General features: G+C 38.8%; 1 protein-coding gene across 1 annotated transcript in view; it reads left to right on the plus strand.

Moving 5' to 3' along the window:
* The window catches only part of LHFPL6 (LHFPL tetraspan subfamily member 6), a 32011-nt gene continuing 8147 nt past the window's right edge, over positions 1-23864 (plus strand). Inside the window, exons 1-2 of the mRNA XM_026668585.2 lie at positions 1-334; positions 2400-2998. Of these exons, the coding sequence (XP_026524370.1) occupies positions 2602-2998 (397 nt within the window). The 5' untranslated portion in view covers positions 1-334; positions 2400-2601. The remainder of the gene's footprint in view (positions 335-2399; positions 2999-23864) is intronic.

The raw sequence follows: 23864 nt of genomic DNA on the forward strand, positions 1-23864 counted from the left end.
TGCTGGAGAGATGCGCTCTCGTTTTCCGCCTCGCCGCGATCGCTTCTCTTCGGGTGTTGTCCTCCTTCGCCTTACAAGGCTGAGCGCGAAGCTCCCCCTTCTTCGTCCTCGTAGGTGGCGGGGGGGCGGAGCTCCTCGCGCCGAGGTTTTGGGACCCTGCTTGGTCTCTTCTCTCCCAGAACCGAGCGCGGCGGCCGCAGCTGGTCCTGCGCTCCGGACCAAAAGCCGCCCCCGCCGCCGCTGCTGCTGCTTTCCCGGCTCCGACGCGTGCCGAGCAGCTGCAGAAAGGCCGCGCTTTGCAAGCTTCCATGTGTTGCCGGATCGGCTTAGACAGGTTGGTAAAAAGGCTTAGAGTTAACCGAGAGAGTGGGGGACGTGGAGGGGGCGGGGGACGGGGACGCGATCCTCGTCCGATCCAAGGAGCTGCCGCTGCCCAGCACCGCGGGCGGAGAAGCCGTTTGGGGCAAACGGCGGAAAAAAGAGACCTTGCCTGCCCCAGATCCAAGAGCAGGAGGGAGGTGGGGTCGGAACACCCGCCCGCTTTTCCCCCGCCTTCCCAACACCAGCCCCGGGTCTTCCTTCTCTCAGTGCCGGGGATCGTCTCCTTTCGAGGCGGCAGTGGGAAAGCCCAGCAGAACCCAAACTTAAGCGGCAAGTTCCAGCGGGGCAGGCTTGGCAAAGCGCCCTCTCGGCATTGACGCCCGGCCGTCCGGAGAAAGGCCGTGACTCAGCACTTGGGGGTGGGGGGAGAGACACCCCCTTCGCCCACCCCATTTCCCCGGATTGACAGCCAGCGCGGGAGAGTTTGCAAACAGCTTCTTCTTTTTTTGGCTCTTTTCGCTGCCCCCTCCTCCCCCTTTGCGCCTCTTTCCCCTCGGTCGCTGCCCGTTCCAGTTTCCTTTGAGCGAAGCGGGCGCGGCGTGCATCTCGCTTTACCGTGGGTGGGGAAAATGTGTGTGTGTGTATACATGTGTGTGTGTGTGTGTGTGTGTATATATATGGTATTCAGCTTTGTTCGGGTATTTTCCCACGTCATTGTAGTTGGGAAAATACCCGAACAAAGCTGAATACCATACATGTAAGTACCCGTGAAAACTTAAGAAAACATACATACATACATACATACATACATACATACATACATACATACATACACACACACACACACACACACACACACACACACACACACACACACACACACACACATATACGGATGCTCAAAGAAGGCTTCTCTGCCTGATCCAGGCCTTCTTCCTTCCCAGGGGTGCAGCCTGGGTTTTGGATTTGACAGGACTGCCAGATTTTCCTCCTCCTGTTATCAAATGCGATCCAGCCCATCCTTTTCCCTTCTGGTTTGAAAGGTGATCGGGGCTGGTGTTGGTTCCCTTGTTGGGATCTAGGCAGGGGCTTATAACTCTGAGAAGAAAAACAGTGGAGGCAGAGCCTAATTTGTGAAAGTGTTAACTTCCCTCTTTTACAGCCTCTTCTAAAGGCAAGACCATTTGGGGTTTTGTTCAATTGTCTTCCTGATCTTTGAAAGCTCAGTTTATTCCTTTTAGGCATAAACAGGAATAACAGGAGGAAAAAGTCTTGGTACATTGCTATCTTATTTCTCCAATCTTTCTGCCCTAAGGGTTTTGTAGCCATTCCCAGGGGTTGTTACTGTCAGGGTGTTATTGAGCGCTTCATTTAACTCAGGATGGATATTGCAAGGCTAACTGGGCTGCAAAAATATGGATGACCACTGCATAGCAGAAGTGAGAGCTTTTAGTATCTACTTGCTGCCCTCAGTAGTCACCTTGGATTTTGGTAGTTCTTGGCTGTCTCGGTCACAAGGCAAGGCAGATGTGGGCTGCCCAGCTGACTTCTGTGACGTGACCATGGGCTTTGTTGGGTGGTATTTCCAGGCTCCATAAAGCTTCCACTGCTGACTTCCTCATGTCAAAAGAACAAGAGAGCTCTTTTTCTTTTGTTTGCCAACTGACAACCAGATGTGGTGGGAAAGATGAGATGGACTGACCTGTTTCTTCACCAAACTAAAAGGTGGGATTTTGTCCTTCATGGGTTCATTTCCACTTGACACTAAAAAGCCATAAGAACAGAGTCCAGGGCTGGATCTGGTGACCTCCCTGCAGCTTTTCCCAGCCCCGATGCCTGGTAGGACTTCCCATCCTTTCATTCTGAACACCTTCATTAAACGGTTGTTGGATTGGAACAAGTTATCTAACCCAACCTTCAATCTTGCATTTCTTGCATTGCTCCCCAGCTTGGCTTCATAGTGAAACTTAATTTTCATCGCCTACTTTTCTTGGCCCCCTTCCCAATTTTCAAAGAACTCATGATAATTTACCTCGTTGTCCTGCTCCCTTCCTTAATGCTTCTCATTGCAATTGCAGCTTCCGTTGGGGATGAAGAAATAACAAGGAGAAGAACCATCTCTGCCATACCAGGAATCTTAAGAATAAAAGAAGTGAGCCTGACGGCGCTTATGGAAGATTTCCTTGGACTCCAAGGTTCCTGGGACTGAGGAAATACCTACAGATCTCCAAAACGAGTGTATCAGGTGGCGGATTTTGTTCCAAGTTCCTTTGGGTCATCATGACTGGGAAAATGGCCTCTAGCCTGACGTATGCCGGAGTGATCTGGGCCTTGCTTTCCTTCCTTTGTGCTGGAGCCTCCTGTGTGGGTTTCTTCATGCCTTATTGGCTGCTGGGTTATCAGCTGGAGAAATCCGTTTCTTTTGGCACTTTCCGGAGATGTTCCTATCCTGTTCGAGATGAGAGCCGCCAGATTACAGTAATGGTGGAGCAGTGTGGACGTTACGCATCCTTCCAGGCCATTCCAAGTGTGGAATGGCAGATCTGCACAGTGGTGACCGGTCTGGGCTGTGGCCTTCTTCTTCTAGTGGCCCTCACTGCACTTATGGGATGCTGTGTCTACGAGTTGATCTCCAGGACTGTGGGCAGGGTAGCTGGAGGCATCCAATTCTTAGGGGGTAAGTACCTGCAAGCTCCTGACCTTGAAACTAATGCTTGCCAGTGTAGACACAATGCTTCCCTTGTTCTTGCTGAATCAAATTCTTTCTTATATTCATTTTTCTGCTAGGGCCAGCCTCCACAATATGGGAGGGGTATATTTATAGAGAAAAAAAAGACAGTGAATGGAATTTCCAATGCCGAACCCTTTTATTACAGTACTATCGGTTTTTCCTGTGGGGGAAAAGAACTGTCTCAGAGTTCACTCTAATCTCTTGTCCCTGAAGTAGTGAGATTTTCCACCCATTACTTGCAGGGAAAGAGTACTTGACTGCTACTCAGTCATGAAGAAATTGTTGACTGCTACTTTGCCTGAAGGAATTGTTCTGGTGAGGACACTATACACCACAGTTCTAACCATTAATGCCAAACAGAAAGACCACTGTGTTCTTGGACATCCCCTCAACTGCTCCTATTAAAATGGGAAACATAACATAATTAGAAAATAGATTTTTTAGATTGTAGCTCATATCACATTTTGAAAGTTATTCTCCCTTCCCCAAAGTCTGCTCAAGTCTCAGAGACCATTTCCTCTAGTTTATTGTTTCTGGCCATATGGTTTTAATTCTGATTTTTCCTTTGTGTGTGTCTGTGGCTGTACTCCCTCTTTTCTCTCTGTGTGTGTGTGTCTGTGTGTGTTTGCAGCTGTTTTCAATTCCAACTTCTGCAGCTGTGAAGGAGAAAACAAACCCCAAGAATTATGTAAGAAGTCACATTTTGTGACATTTTGTGAGGAGATAAAGTAGAGTCTCCCTTGAGCTGAGGAGAACTTTTGGCTACAAACACATCCATGCAGTTTCCTGGTCAACAATGTAGAAGTGATTTTTCTATTACCTTCTCTGGTGTTTTTTTTTTTACTTTTCCCCAATTTTGCCTCCAGCCTTGAAATACCCTGGTGATGTGTCATCATAGCACTGACCAGGTTTAAGCTTGCTTAACTTCCAGATCTGTATAAGTTTGGCCAAGTGCTACCCCCTGCTGAGATGACTTTATGGGAAGTTTGTTTTCTTTTCTTTTTTTTTGTAAATTTTATTTGAGTTTTCACAAAGAGAACAAATAAAACATCTTTTTTGAAAGCAACCTAATCCCGGGTTACATTTCTTCGTACAGACACAAATTCAGGTTCATGCTCATTTTTATATTCTATTCCGTATCTTATTACTATTTTACATTTTCTGCATAGCTTCTCCCCTCTTTTAATTTTCTCAATTTTATTTGAATTATCTCATCTCAATTCAAATCATTGTATTTATATTTTTTGTCTGTCCTGTTTCAATTATCTATTATCTTTTCTAATTAAACAAAATTTCTCCTGTAGTTACTGATTGGAGTATGTCGCCTTTATATATTTTCCCTAAAGTTGTAACATTCAATATACATAACTTCCATTTGGATTCTGCTTGGTACATTCTTAAAATACACACTGTATTCTTAAAAAAAGAAAAAAAATATAAATGTATATAATTAAAACAACATTCCATTCCAATTCAATTCTATCATTAATATTCATTAAAGTCTTAACATCTTTAACATTACTTTTCAATTAAATATCATACTTCTATGGGAACAATTATAAGCTTTCCATAGTTAATTCCCCTCCCTTCACTTATATTTTATAAAACATTAACTAATTAAAATGTTCCCGTTCCTTCCTAATTCAATTTTCTCATTTATTTTATTTCACTTATTTTATTCACAAACATTTCACTAAATTACACTAACTATTTTATCCCTCATTTTAATCATACGTTGTTTCCAATTTTCTAAAGTTATTTCTATTACTAATATAACAATACAATCTTATGTACCTTTTACAGAATCCCTTTTTCAGTTAGATTTTCACCCATTATCCCTAATAAGGTCCTGTTTCTCTATATCTTGCCCCGGTCCTTTGTAACTTCTTTTCCTTTCCTTCTTCCCTCTCTTCTTCTCTCTCCCCTTTTTACCCCCTTGTTCTCTCTACCTCTATTTCTCTCTTCTGTATTCCCCTTTTCTGTTGCTTTCCAGTATTATACTTATTTTTCAAATTATTTTTCTTTTCTTTGGTTGTTTTTTTTTAAGTCTTAAATTCTCCATTCTCTTTCCCCCCTTTCCTTTTTCTTCCCCACATAGAATTACTTGTTCATTAAAGATGGCTTCTTCTTTATCCCAGTCTTCTTGTTTTACAGTCTTTTCTTGTTGTTTCTCATAGTTCCAAATCTCCATTTCTAAGAATTGAAAAACGAAGCCAAAAGAACCCTTCCCTTCTTGTGCATCTTCTTTGTACTTTTTAAGTTCCATTTTCAATTCATCCAGAAGTGGTGCCGTTGTATAAATTTTTAAACAACTACCCAATTGATTTTAGTCATTCAATTATAATAACCAAAAATCCAAAGATCACCAAATAGTCCAAATACACGCAAGCTGTTTCTTTTTTGCTCTTTTTTCCTCCACTTTCTCTTCCTGGGGTTATTATTTAGTTGCAAAGTTTCAGTTAAAATGTATCTTTTAGGAGTCTTGTTGAAGTTTTACTTTAAATTCTTTTTAATTCCAGGCAGTCTCCTCCCTCTTCCAGATCCTGCCCTTATTCTTTTTCCTCTCCCTTCCTGCTTATGAAAAAGAAAGTTTTTAATGTCCAGAAATCTTTATTATCCCTTTGGCATTTTGTTTTATTTTCAGCTTAATTGCCTATTGATGTCAAAGCGGATTTTTCCGATTTCTTATTTAAGTCTCTTAGTTGTCAGTATAGGGAAGGAGAGAGAAGAAAAAAAAAACCAAACCTTTCCCTTTTCACTTTTTGATGCTTCCGACTCTTCTTTGGGAGCGATGTTATTTTTTGTAAGTTTAAATTCCAGAGGTACCATGGTTGTTGCTTTTACAATTTAACCCGGTCAGCCAAAACTTTCACTTCTTATCTTCCTCCTGCACATTCTTTTCCGGTCGAGTTCTTCTTTGTGGTGGCCATTTCTGACCACCGCTACAACCGCCTTCGGGAAAGGGAGTAATGGCCAGCTGAGGAGGAGAGATGCGGCTCTCCTTTACCCTGCTGGTGGTCTACCCCTTCTTCACCACCTCTACGGGGTGGCTTAGCCCCAAAACCAGTCGGCTCGGGGCGCTCCAGCGGCGAGCCCAGACAGAAACCGTGCACGATCGCGGATTTCTGTCTGTCGCTGAAGCCCTTCAAACTGGAAGTCCGGGAAGTTTGTTTTCTGAAAGTGAGGTGATGGTGGTAGAAATGGAAATTGCTGATAAGGTCTTATCTCCTCCCTTTTAAGCATTCTAAAAGAAAGAAAACGTTGCAATGGAGAACTCATAGAATACATCAAATTTTTATTCTGATGGTAATATTAGTGTCTGCCTCTGCAATTTCTCTTTAAAGCCACTTCCACGCAAGCTGATTTAAAAAATACAAAGATATAAGATGGATTCCAATGTCAGTAGGAAATATTACATTCACCTAATTTTTTGGGATTTCTTCTACTTTACAAGCATACTTTTCAAAGTGTATTGGGTGATAAAATAAATTAGCAATAAAGTAACACAAACCTGGTGTGAATTCAGTTGGATAATGCTAATTAAATTCTAATTAACTTTTCCAAATGACTTTAATGGAAACAGATAAATTTAGGTGCCAAATTCACACATGCTAAAATTAATGCTGTGAGGTGTAGTACTATCACTATTATTTCTCTTAATTAAGGAAAATGTACTCAATTAGCTATGTTTAGAATAATTATAAGCATTGTAATAAAATAATTCCCAAAGAAAGGTTTTAATCTGAATATAACATATTCATCTCTCTCCCAGTTTCCACTCTTTCTGTCAAATAAATTATTTATTTTCAGCTATTAGAAGAAAGATTTTTGAGAAATTTACATAGTATTCATAATTAGCTTTGTTTTTACTATATTTAAATAAAAATGAACTGGTGATATACATTTTTCCATTGACTGAAGGAACTGGAAAACTTTTTTCAAAAGATTCTAATGTGAAGTCTTCCAGAAAACTCACATTTCTCCTGAAGAAATAAGTGCTTAGACAGTAATACTTGTCTGCTTTTTAAATTAGTTTTGTCTTTGTTTTCTACCATAATTTTTGATAATATTCTGTACAAGAGTTTCCTTTTGTGGCTGTTTTTTTCCAAATTTCACCTTTTTCATTGATGGACAATCTTACCCTGACAATATGCATTTGTCTTGCAATCTACTTGAAACTAAGTAAACTTAGGTCCATAAATACTGCTGATGGAGAGGCAGAATGAAAGTACTTCAATGTAGTTTTGATGTAGTCAAAATGATTGGAACCATAGTTCTTTGCACTTATTTGTAAGGCACATAGTGCAAATTTAGCAACTTGATTTTTGGGGTGGGGTGGGGTGGATGTCAGTGAAAAGCACTAGTAATATATCTTAAGGCAGTGAAAATCAAAGCAATCCAGTTCAATGCTTTGTATACTTCACTGTGAATTGTTGTGATTCAAAACTTCTTTTTAATTGTCTTATTAGTTATACGGTTAATAATATTAAGAGCTTTGCAGTCCTGTTTAGTTGACACACTGAAGAATAACTCCTACTCCAGAAAACGGCTTACAAATTCTGGTTACTTAATGAGGTTGTGAATGTTGAATTGGACCCTCCCCTTGCCCAGTTGTCTTGTTCTCATAACAGTAATTGAGCAGTGCTATTCTGTGTCCTACTAAGATGGTTGGTGGAGAGGAACAAGTTGCCCCATGCAAATTAGTTAGTATCCTAGGATCCTTCATTCAGCAGCTGAACAATGTGACAAGGATAGCAAACATGGCAACTATAACTACTAGCCAGACAGAGACTATTCCCTCTAGTTACAACAACAGGGACAGACTACGCCCCTAGCAACCCTGGGCTGGAAAGCCCCAGTCAATAGGCCCATCTTGGACAGCAACTCAGACTGATGACGTTTAACCCCTTGTTTCCCCATCCTTAGTTTAGGCAATGGCTGGGGGCTGAAGATTAAGGGGGGAAAAAAGGCCCTTTGTTTTGGTCAGCTTTTGACTTGCAGCTCCCTGGGGACACAGTGACCAGTGGGAAACAAGGGTTTGAAATTTTGCATCTTGTTTTGACTCTGAAACAAAGATAAGATAAGCACCAAGGTCTTGGTATAACATACAAAACATTTTGATACATAATTGTGCAGAAGTGTGACGGACTGTGGAAAAAAGCAAGGCATTGGAGAAAAAAAATAATGGGCATATGTGTGTCTGCCTTTTTAACATCGTACAGGAGGGCTATGAAGGGAAGTTACGTTTATAAGGAAAAATCTATTCTTTTTTTTTTTTTTGTAAGTTTTATTTGAGTTTTCACAAAAAGAAAAGAAATACAAGTAAAACATCTTTTTTGAAAGCAGCATAATCCCCGGTTACATTTCTTCGTACAGACATAAATTCAGGTTCAATCTCATTTTTATATTCTATTCCATATCTTATTACTATTTTACATTTTCTACATAGCTTCTCCCTTCTTTTAATTTTCTTAATTTTATTTTATTTCTTTCTTCTCAATTCAAATCATTGTACTTATATTTTTTGTCTGTCCAGGAAAAATCTATTCTAACCCAACAAAAAGAATGGATTCAGTTTATTAACATGTAGCTTCACGGATGTGAATAAATATTTGAATTATTCATTCATTCATTGCTCATTGCTCCCCCTTTTTCATATGTGAACTTTTTCAGTCTGAATTAAATTTAGTCCTTACTGGTAACCTCCAATCTGTTGGCCGGTCTCTATGAAGAGCAGGGCTGTCAAACACCTGGTTTAGCCAAGTCCCGATATGTCATGTGATGCTGCCGATATGTCATGTGATGCTGCCTATTTGACACCCTGGATGACAAGCAACAGTTGCTGAATTACTGCATTGAAGCCAGGATGCAAAGAAAAGGCCAGAGGCACATTTCCTGGGAACTCTGTGTTTATTAAAAAGCAACTCCTGCTTATACCCAAGGCATGGCCCATTGCAAAGTTTACACATTCCACAGTTTTAATATCAGAGTGAATATAGCCAGCTAAAAGCAACCCAAATGGATGGTTTCTTCCTTCATGCTGTATTTTGTAGTACTACCGGTATTACTTTGGCTGAATCTCTGTTCTTAAACTTGCTATGTGTGGATTTGCAGGGCATTTCATTGAGAAAAATAACCACTGGTTTGATTTCTATCTGCCTCTCTGTTCAAGGTAGCTAATGAAGTTTCAAACAAGACAAAATATAAGGCCTTAAAAATAAGGATTAAAATCAACAATGAACCTGAAACCATAATGACTGAGTGGTTGGTTTTGTAAGCTGTTTAGGGCTAGAAACGTCAATGCCAACATCTTAAGTGCTTAGTGTTTTGCTCTTCTTGCAATTAATACCACAGCTTATTTAAGGTGTTACTTTCTCTGTGCTCAGTTCAGTTGAGGAAAATTCCACTACTGTATCATTCTTCATTTTGGAAATTTATATGATTTGGTATTATTAATTCAGAGGGACATGTTGGAAGTTTTATTATATCCACTAGCAAGGGTAACACTGTTCTTGATTTGTTCAGCCTCCAGATTGGTCCGTCTTTCTCTCCTTCTGTCTATGGAGATTCTAAGTCATCCAGGTCATGGTTATCGCAAAAGTGCTTTTTTCAAAAGGCAACTGGACTTTATTTTTTCTTTGAAGAAGTTTCGCTTCTCATCCAAGAGGCTTCTTTAGTTCAGTAAAGTCAACTGAAGTGAGGCTTCTCCAATGAAGTGAAGCTTTTTCAGTGAACTGAAGAAGTTTCTTGGACGGGAAGCAAAACTTCTTTAAGGAAAAACCAGTTGCCTTTTGAAAAAAAACACCTTTGGGTTTCTCTCCTTCTCTTCAGTTGTGATTCCTAGTCTGTCCCTCTCTCCAAGTTCTTTGCTGTCTCTAAGCTTCATCCACCCTAGTTTAATATGTCATTGCTTTTGAATCAAATGTGTCTAATAGTAGGAATCAATGTTCAAGTACAGCCTAGAATACATTGGAGGACTGCAGGTGAATGAGACCCAAAAGTCTGTCAAATGTATATGATTGTAGTTACTATTTCTAAAAAAAAAAATCGTTCCTGCACCTTCAGATCTCAAGAGTTGCCAGAATCCTATTCACCTCCATTTTTTATTTGATTTATTTAAATGACCTCATAACAGAGAGCTAGGTGAGAAATGATATCAGTTTTTCAACTTCAGATACATTATTTGTGTACCACATGTCAGGGATGCGAGTCATTTGCTTTGAAATAATAAATAATGGGTTATATAAATGTAATTGATCCATTGGGAAGTTCCCCAGCAGCGGAAATATCTCAGTCAGCTAGTCCTGAGGCTTATTATATATAAAGCAAGCAACAAACTCAAATTCTTTTCTCTAGGGGTAGATGTTTGTCTTAGGAATTCCCCCATGGCTCATTAAAATGTGTCAAAGCAATGAAACTCACACAGCCCTAAGTTCTGTAGCAGAGGTGATTGTTGTTTGTTCTTCATTTGAAATGTTTGTCTCAGTTATTCTACATTTCTCCCTGTTGCTCTATTGCTCATCACATTTTGATTCTGCACTAGTTTTTAAGTGAATATTTTTCTCAATGTATCTTACAACAATTAAAAATCAGTGCATTTAATTGTGCATGATTGCCTTTTCCTCAGGCTTTACAGACAAAAATACAGGACATATAAGTGATGAAATAATAGGAGAAATGGAAAACACAGGAAATAGCAAAATATCAAATGTTTTCTCCTAAATCAAACCTTGCATCGGTACAGATTGCTAGCAGATTCACACAATGCTCTGAACTACAAGACAGACAATCACATTTTTAGCATAGTCTTTGGGGCAAACCTAGCATGTAAGCTAGCTTATTATTCAATTTACAAAATAAATAAAGCACTTAGATTAATTACACAAATTACAGTGTACTGTGGGTGTGTGATGTGAACATTGACTGCATTTTCAAAATTTCAGATCCTTTTTTTACCCAACCCTGCCTGGACTTGCAGAGAGACAAAAGTGAAATGGCAGGAATAAAGCATATGGTTAATTTTATTTCACAGGTAATAGAAAATTGTGTTAAATACCACTTTTCCTTTCAAGTACAAAGGGATGCCTGACATATTCAGCCCATAGCATTTCATACATTGACATAGAATGAAAGCTGATTAGTTAGACTTATGAAGTGGTAAGAATGGAGAAGTTTATGAAATATATCCCAACGGTGCTTTTTCAGACCTGGGTGACTAAAAATTTCCATAGACATTTATGAAATATCTATTATTCAAACAATATTGCTCAGGGTTGCTGAGGTAATATTGTATGTTATTATTTTAATTGGTTTCTCAAGTCTCTTAAAAATATGTTCCTATTGATGTTTTTTGTTGTTCCCCCTTCCCCCCCAAATCCCCAATTACCATAAAGTAGAAGTCTTTCTTCTACTTTCACACATTGGTTCATTTATTCTGTCATGCTCTGCAATTTAGGCAGAGCCTGAAGTTGTTGTTTTACAAGTATTTTTAGCTCATCTAAGCCTTTCCTTTTTCCTGATTACTTTTAAAATCTCTATTGAGTATCAAATATCCTGGACCACAATGCTAACTAATTTCACCAACAGACATAACCAAGAGGTAACTTTTTGGAGAAGGTTGGACTGGTGTGTAATTGAATGCCAAATTTGTTTATAGGTTCTGGACTCTGTCCAGGGAAATGCATGGATATAAAAATTAGCACAAAAGAGGAAAAAAAACAGGAGGGAACATTCCATCATCGTAGGATCCATACACAGTTCAATCTAAAAGTGATAAGCCAGGCACCATTAAATTGAAGTATGGTGCATTTCCTCATTCTAAGACTAATTGCCATCCTGGTGCAAAGTCATCAAAGGAAACAAGCTTCTGTAAACTTGGTATAAACATTTATGAAGAACCCATTTAGGCCGCCGCAATATTGCTGAGAGCAGATAATGATACATGCATGGCTGGGAATCTAAATATCTGATAGATTTTGTTCTGCCTGTTTTCCTGCTGATCTGCCCATCATGATCTAGTGGCACATTTCTTCGATGATATTCTACCTGCCAAGAATTCACAGTGTAGTAACCCAAAAGAAGACCTGTTTCAGGGGTCCTTCCACAAATACCTCCCTGCACGAATTAAGTTTGATGCAAAGCCATTCTCTGGTACCAGTTGAGGTCATCGGCTCCTGCAGGCTTTCTGTTGAATTTAGGTGGCCAATAGTACTGATTTTGGTTGCCATCACCATTGCTGTTGGTCTTGCTGTCCTGTAAAATGAATTTCATAATGTAATTGTTGTATTATATCTCTGCTTTGGGATTATAGGTATTTTTTTTAGTAAGGAAACATTTCCTAGGATATATATTTGGTACATCAATTGGACTAAGGTCATAGGAAAGCACATGAGTTGAAGAAAAGGTGAACAAGTTCTTTTTTCCCCCCTGAAGTCCTGTGTTCCTGTTCAATTCTTGTGCATGGCATGCAGAAACATCAGTCAATGTGTTCTTTCTCTTTTGTGGGGAGGTGATATAATGTCAACTATCTCATTGGCACATGCCACAAAAGAAACTTCTGGGGCATTGTTTTTCCAAAAGTATAGCTTTACTGGTACAGAAAAAGCAGAGGCAGATCTGAGTTTTTTTTCACAAGAAAAGCAACTTAGGTAAAAATCCCCTTTTCCCTCTGAGCTACCCCACTGTCCATTGTCGACCAACATATGCAGTCCACTCGGAAAGGGGTGAACCCAATGCTGTTATGCACAGTATTGTTATATGCCACTTCCACGAAAGGCAAAAACTCAGCCCAATAGCTCACGTAACACCAAAGGTACTGCTCCAAGTCAACCATATCTTTAATCAGGTTCCCAGGTTATACTTCAGGTATATCTTTAGCAAATCAGCTGTAATGATTAAGCCCAAGTGCTTAACTAACCATTGCTCCAATGATTCCTCTGTAGAACGAACAGCACAAAAATTTCCTACTTGCTTAAGCTTTCATTAGACTTTATTATGGGAAATTTTCTTCATCCAAACATTTTTAGCTTCTTTTCACTTAGTGAGAGACAAGCTGTTGCAAAGTATCTGAAAAAAATATATACTAGCTCAGTATTGTGTTGTATTAAAAATAAGACCAAATATTTTATCACCTTCCACATTTCATGGGAACGTGTGATCTGTTAGCAACATCCCTATGGCCCGTAAAGCATTTTTGACAAAGGTCCTTTTTCTAGTCCCCGCTTTTGCACACATGGCTGAAAGCTCTTTTTCCCATTTATGTATTTATTATTTCGACTTATATGGCCACCTAGAGTCATGTATTTGTCATGTGTGAACACATTCCCATGAAATGTGGGAGATGATAAAATATTTAGCCATATGTTTAATATTCTAAGAAATGGAAGGTGATAGATCAGTCCTTCACAGGCTGTCATAAGTCCACATCGGCAGACTATCATTCGTGTTGCCAAACTGCCAGGAGTAAAAAATTCCTCTCATTGCAGAAAAATAGCAGGGGATCATAATAACCCCTTGCTTCCCTTTCCAGTCATCATACCAGCCAGCTTAGGCAAGCGCCAGACATGCATTTGGCACTAATGCTGCCAGCGAATATCCCTGGCATCAGTAGGCAACGCTTTGATATAAATGGCAAATAACAATTTGTATTCTGAGAAAATCACTCCTTGCAGTACTGCATATAGGTGGTCCTTGACTTATGGCCATTCATTTGATGACAGTTCAAAGTTACTCCTCATAAAAGATTATTTACAACCTCTCCTTGAAATTAGGACCGTCATACCACCCCTGCAGGTACAGGATGCAATTTGGACACTTGGCAATTGGCTCACATTTACAACTGGGTACAGCATTGTGTGGGTTATGTGATTGTGATTTGCAACCTTCATAGCTGGTCTCCAACAAGCAGTGCTAATTGGGGAAGCTGGATTCACTTAACAACCATGGTGATTTGCTTAACAGCTGTGGTAAAAATGGTGGTAAAATAGGGTCTGGTTAGGTGACTTGCTTTATGACCACACTGACAGGTTGGAAATTCCAGTCCCAGTTGTGGTTGTATGTTGAGAGCTATCTATAGTAGCCAGAAAATGATCTAGAAAGTTAGCTGTTAATTAATTTATGATTTTTTTTTACGTCTGTGCCTTAGCCTTCAGTTGGGATTCTAGGAATTAGTCATTTTCCCTCCTTTTCCTCCTTTCCTTAAAATTGAAATACTAGATAGATTTTGTTCAGAGACGTATATCTGTGGGGATTCTCAGTCATCCAGCTCTGAAGAAGCTGAAGAAGCTTCTTGGATGAGAAGCAAAACGTCTTCAAGGAAAAACCAGAAAATCCAGTTGACTCTTGAAAAAGCCCCTTTGGGTTCAGAGACATAATTCTAAATTTGGAGATTCTTGCTAAGCAAAAACACTTCTTTCTTTTTTTTCTAATGTTGGCAGCTCATCCCTCTTCCATACTTCATTAGTTCCCTGTGTAGCTTCATGTTTAAAATGAGGAGGTTCCAATAACTTCTTAGTGTATTCCAATTTTATTGTATTTTTCTTAAGTTAATCATTAAACTTAGATGCATTTAAACACATGCTGCAGATACGCACACACAGTGTAGCTTTGTATAAATCTAACAAATAAAATGCCATTAAAAATCAATATTCTTTTGTTGGCTTAACTCCAAATTCTAGATAACCAATCCAAATGAGCAAACCTTGCAAATTCTTTTGAAAGCAACCTTGAAGGAGACCGATTGTAGTGAAGAGGCTTTAGGAATTTGGGGCAGGGAAAAGAGCCATCAATAATACATGTCGTGTCCTGAGCTTCCAGGTGAAGATTTTTGGAGGACAACCTTGTGGCAGATTGGCCACCAGAAGGTGAATTCTAGCTGGCAAAGTCTTCCTGAACAAGGAGAGATTGTGAATCACCCACTCTAGACAGCTGCTCCTTGTGAAGAAACTGCAAGAATTGAGGGTTTTGGGGGGGTTGACTCATGAGTCAAGCAGCTGGGAATCAAGGAATTTGAATGAAGCACAGCCGTAAAGCACTCTATCTGAACACAATGTTTGCAAGAGTCTCCCTTTCGTCAACATTTCTGGATGTAATCAATGTATAGCTAAAGAGAGATTTTCTGAGTGGCAGGATAAGAGCAATCCACTTGGTGAATCAGCACTCTGATTGGATTTATAAGAGGGGGAGGAGAGGGGGGCTTCAAGGATACAACAACTTTTATCAAAAAGTTTAACATCTGCACAAGTTGCAGATACTGAAACTGCAAGAGGGAGAGACTGCATTAGTGGATAAGGTGGCTATGCAAAAAACCATTTCATCAATATTATTTCAATTTGCATAAAGGACAAGATATTTCTCTGGAAAAAAAAGATGAATACTTTAAGAAACAAAATTACTGCAGATTGCAGAGGAACAAAAACAGATTGTGACTGGATCTGACTACATGGTGGAGGGACGGTTGCGAAACTTTAAAAAAGATTAAAACTGGAAAGTTGGTTGGACCAGATACTTATTATAAATGTTTTGCAGATGTCTTTTATGACCTTTACAAAATACAGCAAATCCTAGTTTACAGGGAGGAAGGGTGTCAGAGAGCTGGAAAGAAGCCAGTACAGAATTAATACGAACGATAAAGAGGGACAAGATTTGATTTTAACAAGAAATATAAGTATTGAATAATGCCTATAAGTTTAGAACAATTTTGGCTGAATTTTGGTGAAAACAGGAATGTAAGGCTCTGTTTATGGTCTAAATCTGATAGCTAAACCTGCTGTTTTTTCTATCTGTCAAATCTCAGATCTTACCCAGCCCCACATTAGGGAGATGATAGGTGGAAAAATTTTTCACTCGCACAGAAATCTACCAATCACTGCTCCTCAAGTTGCCCCAGAGTAAGTTTTTATGACAGCGTCTCTCAGTTGCTTTGTTAACAAGGCAGTACAAGGCTTGGCAATGGCATACTTTGTGTTATCACATGACTGGAAGACAGCATGCTAAAACAGTTGTCTAGATCAAGGGTGCCTAATCTGATTTCATTGAAGGCTTCATCAGGTTTGTGGTTGACCTTGAGGGGCTGGGGTGGGCATGGCCAGGGTGGGTGTGGTCACTCGTGTCGGAGGTGCCTACGGTGGCCCGAGCGCTCTGCCAACAAAAACGGAGCTTGGGAGCCCGTTTTCGCTGGCAGAAGCACTGCAGGCCAGTCCTTCGCTGTTTCCAGAGTGGCCCCACAGGCCAGATCTAAGCACCCCGCAGGCCAGACCTGGGCCCCGGGCCTTGAATTTGACACCCCTGGTCTAGATGAACCCTGGAGTAACAAAACGTTTTTTTTTAAAAAAAAAAATTCTGAGTTATTTGCAATGAAAGCAACAAAAAACTCTCCATCCCAATAAGTTGAAATGAAGATCGTCTAAAGCACAGGTGTCAAACTCAATCATGTCACGGGCTGGATTATGATATATTGTGAGGTGTTTTGGCTTTGCGGTTGTGGGATATGTGTGGCCTGCACATGACAAATGGGCCATGGGCCGCCAGTTTGACACGCCTGGAAAAAGCAACTCTTTATGTAGATATAGGAAACCTCTGGCCAATACTGCTGCCTAGCAAACTCACCAGATTACTACCCCTATCCTGCCTGAAGGATCTCAACTAAAGTGCTTTTCACTGTTGTTCATTTTTCTACTTCTGCTTTGGGGGAATTACTAGGTGAGCCCTATGAATCCATTTACCATCTACCCATTTTTTTTCCCCATGGGAAAACTTCCCAGTGCTTAATGCAGGGTACAACCATGTTTAGAACACTTTTCTCCATGTGAGAAGATATTCAGAATGATTACTTCAGATATTCTATATGGAGTATGAATATGTTCAAATATGCACAAGAAGAATTCTAATGTCCTGATTGATAATGAAAGTCCTTGGAATTCCTCTGCTGAATAGATAGGCATCTCCAGGTTAGGGAACAGCATAAACCGCTTAGGGCTGTAAAGCACTATAAAGCGGTATATATATACATATCAAATCAAAAAAGAAGAACTGACCTCTTACCTGGTCCAACACCTAAAAGCCACAGGACATGAGGTTGACTTTAAAAATACCAGAACTATCGCCAAAACCGAACACTTCAACAACAGAATAATCAGAGAAGCCATAGAGATAGAAAAACGCCCACATAGCATGAATAAACGAGATGACACCTCCCGCCTACCAGCCATTTGGAAACCCACCCTCATGAACAGACAAGTACCTAACATGAAGAATGACACCAGACCCACACCCACGAGGGCCATACAAGATGCTACCACCACACTTCCACATAGAAAGCAGACTCACACCCACACAGAAGATGAGACATGACCACAGACCAGAAGCCGCACCGCAGCTGCATCACTACCCGCTTCAAACCCTCCGACCCATACATCAAGCAAACTGATGCCCACCATGAAGATGCGCACGACCACTAACGTGAAGCCAAACAGCAGGATCACAGCTCACCAGTTCAAATCCCCAGCAACTAAGACTAACCTGAGCACAACCAAGCCCCCACCTGAACAGAACACACCCCCAGCCAATCAGAACACAGCCAAGCCCCCACCCAATCAAGTCACACCCCATTAGCAGTTAAAAGGAAGAAGCAGCTGCAAGCTCACATTACTCTGAGAAGCACAAAGCCGAAGACACAAGCCTGAAGATGATGAATGAGACTTCATCGAAACGTCGCCTAGATACTTCCAATTTTACGGGAGAAAACCCGAATAACCAAAGATCCACATATACATATACGTATATCGTATACGTATACGTATGCATACGATATACGTATACGTATGTATGTATGTATGTATGTATGTATGTATGTCTAAGTGCTATTGCTATTGTTATCCTGAGAAATGAAATGTTCCACTTGTAATTTTTGGGCTATTGCCTATTTTTAATCTCAAATTATTGCTCACTGGACTTTCTGTGACCAGCTAAGTTGCAGCACCTTGAGCTGTCTCAAAAAACTAAATGAGGTGGGACTTTCTTAGGTCTTTAATAAAGCAGATTGTAAATCAAGCTAAGAATGTGTTAAAAATTTCTGGAAGGAGGAAATGACAAATGGCTTCCATATTGCTGCCAAGAAAACAGTAAAATCCGTGACATCTCCAGAAGATAAACTTGATTTGAGATTCTAATCTTTTTTGTAAACACGCTCCAGTTTCCCCAATATTAAAACTGCTGACAGATGATTATACATAAAATATTGAAAGATCTCCCAACACAAAAGCATATCCCGCAGTAGATTTGCCAGTCTTTAAGGTGCCACAAGCGTCTTGTTATTTTTTTGTGGCAACAAACCTCGATTCCTCCTCTTCTGTCCACTACCCAGAATCCCGTGGCAATTTTAAAGCAAACAATTGATATTTTGGAACGCCGGGATTTTACACAACACCTCGTTGTCCAGGAGCAGGAAAACAAGTCACTGAAAAAAAAGAAAGCTTCCCAGTTGTGTTGCACATGAGTGGATTGACTCGGTCTGCTGTCTGTGATGAATGTATGCAATCAACTGTATGTATGTTCTGCCCATGAGGCATTGTCAGAAGCTTCAACTGGGGTGGATGAAATGGGATTGGCAGGAACAAGCAAGACCATATTTGGTAGTCACTGCCCTGACCATCCAGTTTCCAGGCACAAAAATCAGGGGTCAAAATGTCCTCTATAAAGCTCTCAGAGTTTCTTTCTTATGTTAAGCGAACTTGCTTCCAATTCTCTATCGGCTTTTCCCTGTCTGATATCCTGTGGAGGGTGCAACATAGTTGATCAAGGAAAGGCTGATCAAGACAGAATTTCAAGTGGAGCTAACAGAGATTTTGATGGCTTCGGTTTTGTGAAACACCCTCCCAAAGGAACCCACTTTTTCAGGATTTCAAAAGGGCTAAAACCGTCCTTTCCCCCCACCCCCCTGTTAAAACAATTGTCCGGGTTGAACATTTAATTGCATTGTCAGACTGTGCTCCTTCTTCGCTTGTGCACCTCTTGCCGGAACGAAGGGGGTTTAATTGGCTATTTTACGGTAGATGCAGTTTGAGAAGAGCAGTGCGGTGCTGTAACCTTTATTATTGATTTAGTGGCTTGAAGAGTCTGTCGTGAACACTTGGTTATAAGATTTCTTTGTGAACGATGGTCACTTGGGCAACAATCATTGCTCTTTGCACAATATTTAATCGCTAGCTTGAGAGCCAACAGAGGCATTTTTTAAATAGTCCTAACATTGCTTCGCAAAAAATAAAGCTCAATTTAATGGCAGCTTGGGTGTCAGTGGAGCTTTAAAAAAATCAATTTCAGCAATTACTGGCACAACCTTTATCCTCAAATGTAGTTGCTTGTGTCCCTCACAATCCATGAATATATATTACTAAATTAATTCCTGCTTTCTTGGACCCCTGCTGTTCAGAAATAATTGTTTCAATAATAAAGAGTTACGTTTTTGCAGCTGCATCTAAGCAGCAGATCAGATAATAGCTAGGTCACTTTCCTCCCCAGGCCATGGATCCTTGCCAAAGGTATTGTGTGTGCTGTATCAACAACAGTCAATGTTTTCCTGTTCAGCTGTAGCTAAATTTTTCATGAACCCTGGGCAATTTGCCTAATAAGAACAAAGCTGACTCACAAGCCAGCTTGCAGTATTTGCATGCAAATCTTTAGCAAGATCACTGAGAAAAGAGAGATATGAACAATTCACTTTGGATATATATATTTTTAAAGTATTGGGATTGAGAAAGTAGACGATGCTTTAATGTTCATAAGCTGTACAGTTAGGCTTTGAATGGCTAAGATGGTTTTACAGTGATGATATGGTTGCATCAATTAAAATTGCATATTTACTTGAAAGCATAAAAGCCAAGGGAAGACATTCTAAAATGAGCAGGATACAATCCTTCAATAGAATTAAAATGATGAAAACGTGCTTGTAGATTTCTGACGAAAGCAGAATGCATAAGTTTATAAGCTTCCACCTTGAAAATCCATTGCAACTACACTATGTATATGCCTTGGCTTTTTGGTAAAGACTTGCTGTTTTGGTTCTGCCTAACAAATAGTGAGAAACATTTATATTCTAGTTCTCAAATCATGCATGCATTTCATGCACCATTGAAGACAGTGGAATTCCAGTTCTAAATATCATAACATCAGCTCAAGATTATTTAATTCTAAACATGTATATATGTCTTTAAAGCCATTCCGTCTAAGGAATATATAAGACAACAACCACATTTTCCCCCAGGGCATCCAGTCCAATTTATGAACTCTCTCAGGACTTTTTACATTGTACTTTTTTGAGTCTTAGCAAAATGTGACTTATATTTTCCATTCCTTTCCTGTATGATTGATGAAGCTTTCACAGGCAAATATGTAGCAGTTTGTGAATAAATGCACTCAGAAAAAAGACTGGAATGGGAAATAGTTTTTCCTAATTGTACAGAGAAGACACAGTCTTTTTGTGTATGTGTCTCTCTGTGTGTTTGTATTACTAGCTTAGAAAAGAATCTACATAGCTATATAGTAGTGCTAGATGTTGTGGACAGGTAGAAGTTTGTTGATTATACATCTTACGTTAAAATAATTTTGAGTAACAACTCAAGAGAGTGCATGTGAGTGTAGATGTTGAATAATATTTACTGCTTCCATTTCATTAGGATTTGAGTCCAAAGGTAGATACCCCTCCTTATTTTATACCCTAATTTTTGAGTCTATATAATCATGATATATGGCCAACCTTAGTCATGACAATGCCAAAATAATGTAATGTGCAGTGAAACATCATGATGTTAGTTATATTTGTTGGTACTTCCGTTGTAACATGGAACACAAGTACACAAAGGATAAAGTTGCATTCTTTCCCATTCAACATTTCCCATTTTATGTATTCCAGATTTTCATTATAGATAGTGAAAATAATACAGTGACATGCAAACCAAATCTTCTGAATATCAATTCTTGTGCTTCATGATTATAAGGAACACCATAATCTTAATACAATAGAATCTTATTGGGTCATCTTCAGTATTCCCTGGGTCTACTTCACTTTTGAAATATCTTTGAGGATTTCTTAAAAATATTTATTGTATCAATTCTGTCACTAATAAAGATGTGGTCTTCAGATAACAAAGAGCACTAACACTTATTTACTCACATTTTAAATAAGACCACAATCTTATTTTTCTACCAATATGCAATCAAGCACTGTGCTACAGTCAATAAATTAGATTGAATTGCTATCTCATTCTAGTGTGTTCAGTATTCAGGTGCACTCCCATGCATGATTAGTCAAAAGCCAGTGCCACTCTTATAGTCCATAATCCATTGTGTACGTTTATTATCCCTAGGATTTTAGTCTTAGGCTTTATTGACATCACTTCGATATTATAGTGGAATTGTAATAGCAATTATATACTTAATAATATCTGTGCAACTATTCCTAGACTAACAGTGAACAATGTCATCCTTTAAAATAGGACACTATCAGCAAATTGAATTAGTATATCCCCTCACCCTAGTCCTTCATGATAACTAGCTGACATTTTTTAATTATCATTCTCCAAAAGGGAATAGTGTGATATATGATAGAGTAGAGTAGAGTAGAGTAGAGTAGAGTAGAGTAGAGTAGAATAGAATAGAATAGAATAGAATAGAATAGAATAGAATAGAATAGAATAGAATAGAATAGAATAGAATAGAATTCTTTATTGGCCAAGTGTGATTAGACACACAAGGAATTTGTTTCCAGTGTGTAAGTTCTCAATGTACATACAACAATATAGAACATTAACATAGTCATTGTAAAATATACTCATCATAAAACATTAGATACAATACTTAGCGATAGTCATGGATACTAAATAAGCAATCACCATAAATCATAGTAGGATATTAAGTAAGCAATATAAATTGTAGGATAAAGCAACAAAATTATAGTTATAAGAAGATAAGGAGATAGGGAATAAGCAAGATGAGAATAATGGTGATAATACTGCCTATTTTAGATAGGTTGACAGTGTTGTGGGAATTAGTTGTTTAGCAGAGTGATGGTATGGGAGAAAAACTATCCTTGTGTCTAGTTCTTCTGACGTGCAGTGCCCTATAGCATCGTTTTGAGGATAGAAGTTGAAAATGTTTATGTCCAGGATGTGAGGGGTCTGTAGATATTTTCACAGCCCTCTTTCTGGCTCGTGCAGTATACAGGTCCTCAACGGAAGGCAGATTGGTAGCAATTGTTTTTTCTGCAGTTCTAATAATATCACCACACCATACCCTTTTGGGGCAAACTATGCTATTCCATATACAAAAAGGAAAAAAAAATAACCCCAAAAATCTTAAAACGCGTAAGAAAAAGAAACACAGGTAGTCCTTGGTTATGACCACTTGTTCAGTGACTGCTCCAAGTCATACTACGCCAAATGAGGGAGACTTCAGACTGGTCCTTAAAAGTTCTGGAAGTTGCACCGTCCTTATGATCATGATTCAAGCCCCTGGCAACCATCTCTCGCTTATGATGGTTGCAGCATGCAACCATCATGTGTTCAAGCGATCGCCATTTGCAACCTTCTTTTCTGGCTTCCCACAAGCAAAGTCAAGAGGGAAGTGATCGAGACCCGTATGTTGCTCCAGCTCCTGATGCTTTTCCTCCAAAGGATCCCTTGGGTGAGCAGGCAGCTGCTGAGTGGCACCAAACTGCAGCACCACCACTCCCCCTGTGCCCCAGCTGCACTGCAGCAGCAAATCCCTGAGCCTGCCCTCTCTTGCATACACTTCCCGCTGACCTGCCTGCAAGCTGCCTAAGGGAACGCCACCTTTCGTGGTGGGGAGTTGTAACTTCTTGCTGGCTTCCTGATTGACTTTGCTTGTTGAAAACTGGCAGGAAGTCCCACATCTCAGTTAGATGAGATCCTTGTTTAACAGGGTGGGATAAAAATTGATGATTTTAAAAAAATAATAATAATGGGATTTTTAAAAAAAAATTAATGGGATTTTTATTTTTATTTTTATCAAATTTATTTTAATAAAATGCTTTCGGAGTAAAAATCTATCTAAAGATAGTTTTCTACTTAAGATACATTAATAATTTAGTTTATTCAGCATGAAATGGAGCTTAGTTACATAGCATGAGGCTGTATCTTCTGCAATATTATATATTATGCATATATAATATTATAATAATATAATATAATATAATATAATATAATATAATATAATATAATATAATATAATATAATATAATATAATATAATATAATAATATAATATAATATAATATAATATAATATAATATAATAATATAATATAATATAATATAATATAATATAATATAATATAATAATATAATATAATATAATATAATATAATTAATATAATATAATTAATATAATATAATATAATACAATATAATATAATACCATATAATATATTATGCATATAATATAATATAATATAATGTAATAAATATAACATAACGTAACATAACATAATATATTATAAATATAATATTATATATTATGCATATAATAATATGCATAAGCGCACCAACGTGCCTACCGTCCCTGTCCTATTGTTTCTTTTTATTTTTCTTATATGTACCCATTTCATGTATTCATAACTATGTATATACTTATACCTATTATCTTGCAAGCGATTGACAAATCAAAATAAATAAATAAAAAATAAATATTTACTTTTTTGGTAAAGTCATTCAATGAATCCAAGCTCTGCACACTGAGATAACATGCACTCTAAATAGGAAACCTTCATTTTGTTTGCAAATAATAATATTAAAGATTCTAACT

This window comes from Notechis scutatus, chromosome 1, assembly GCF_049901735.1.
Source record: "Notechis scutatus isolate UNSWTSFEM ecotype Mainland chromosome 1, rNotScu1.2, whole genome shotgun sequence".
Lineage (NCBI taxonomy): Eukaryota > Metazoa > Chordata > Lepidosauria > Squamata > Elapidae > Notechis > Notechis scutatus.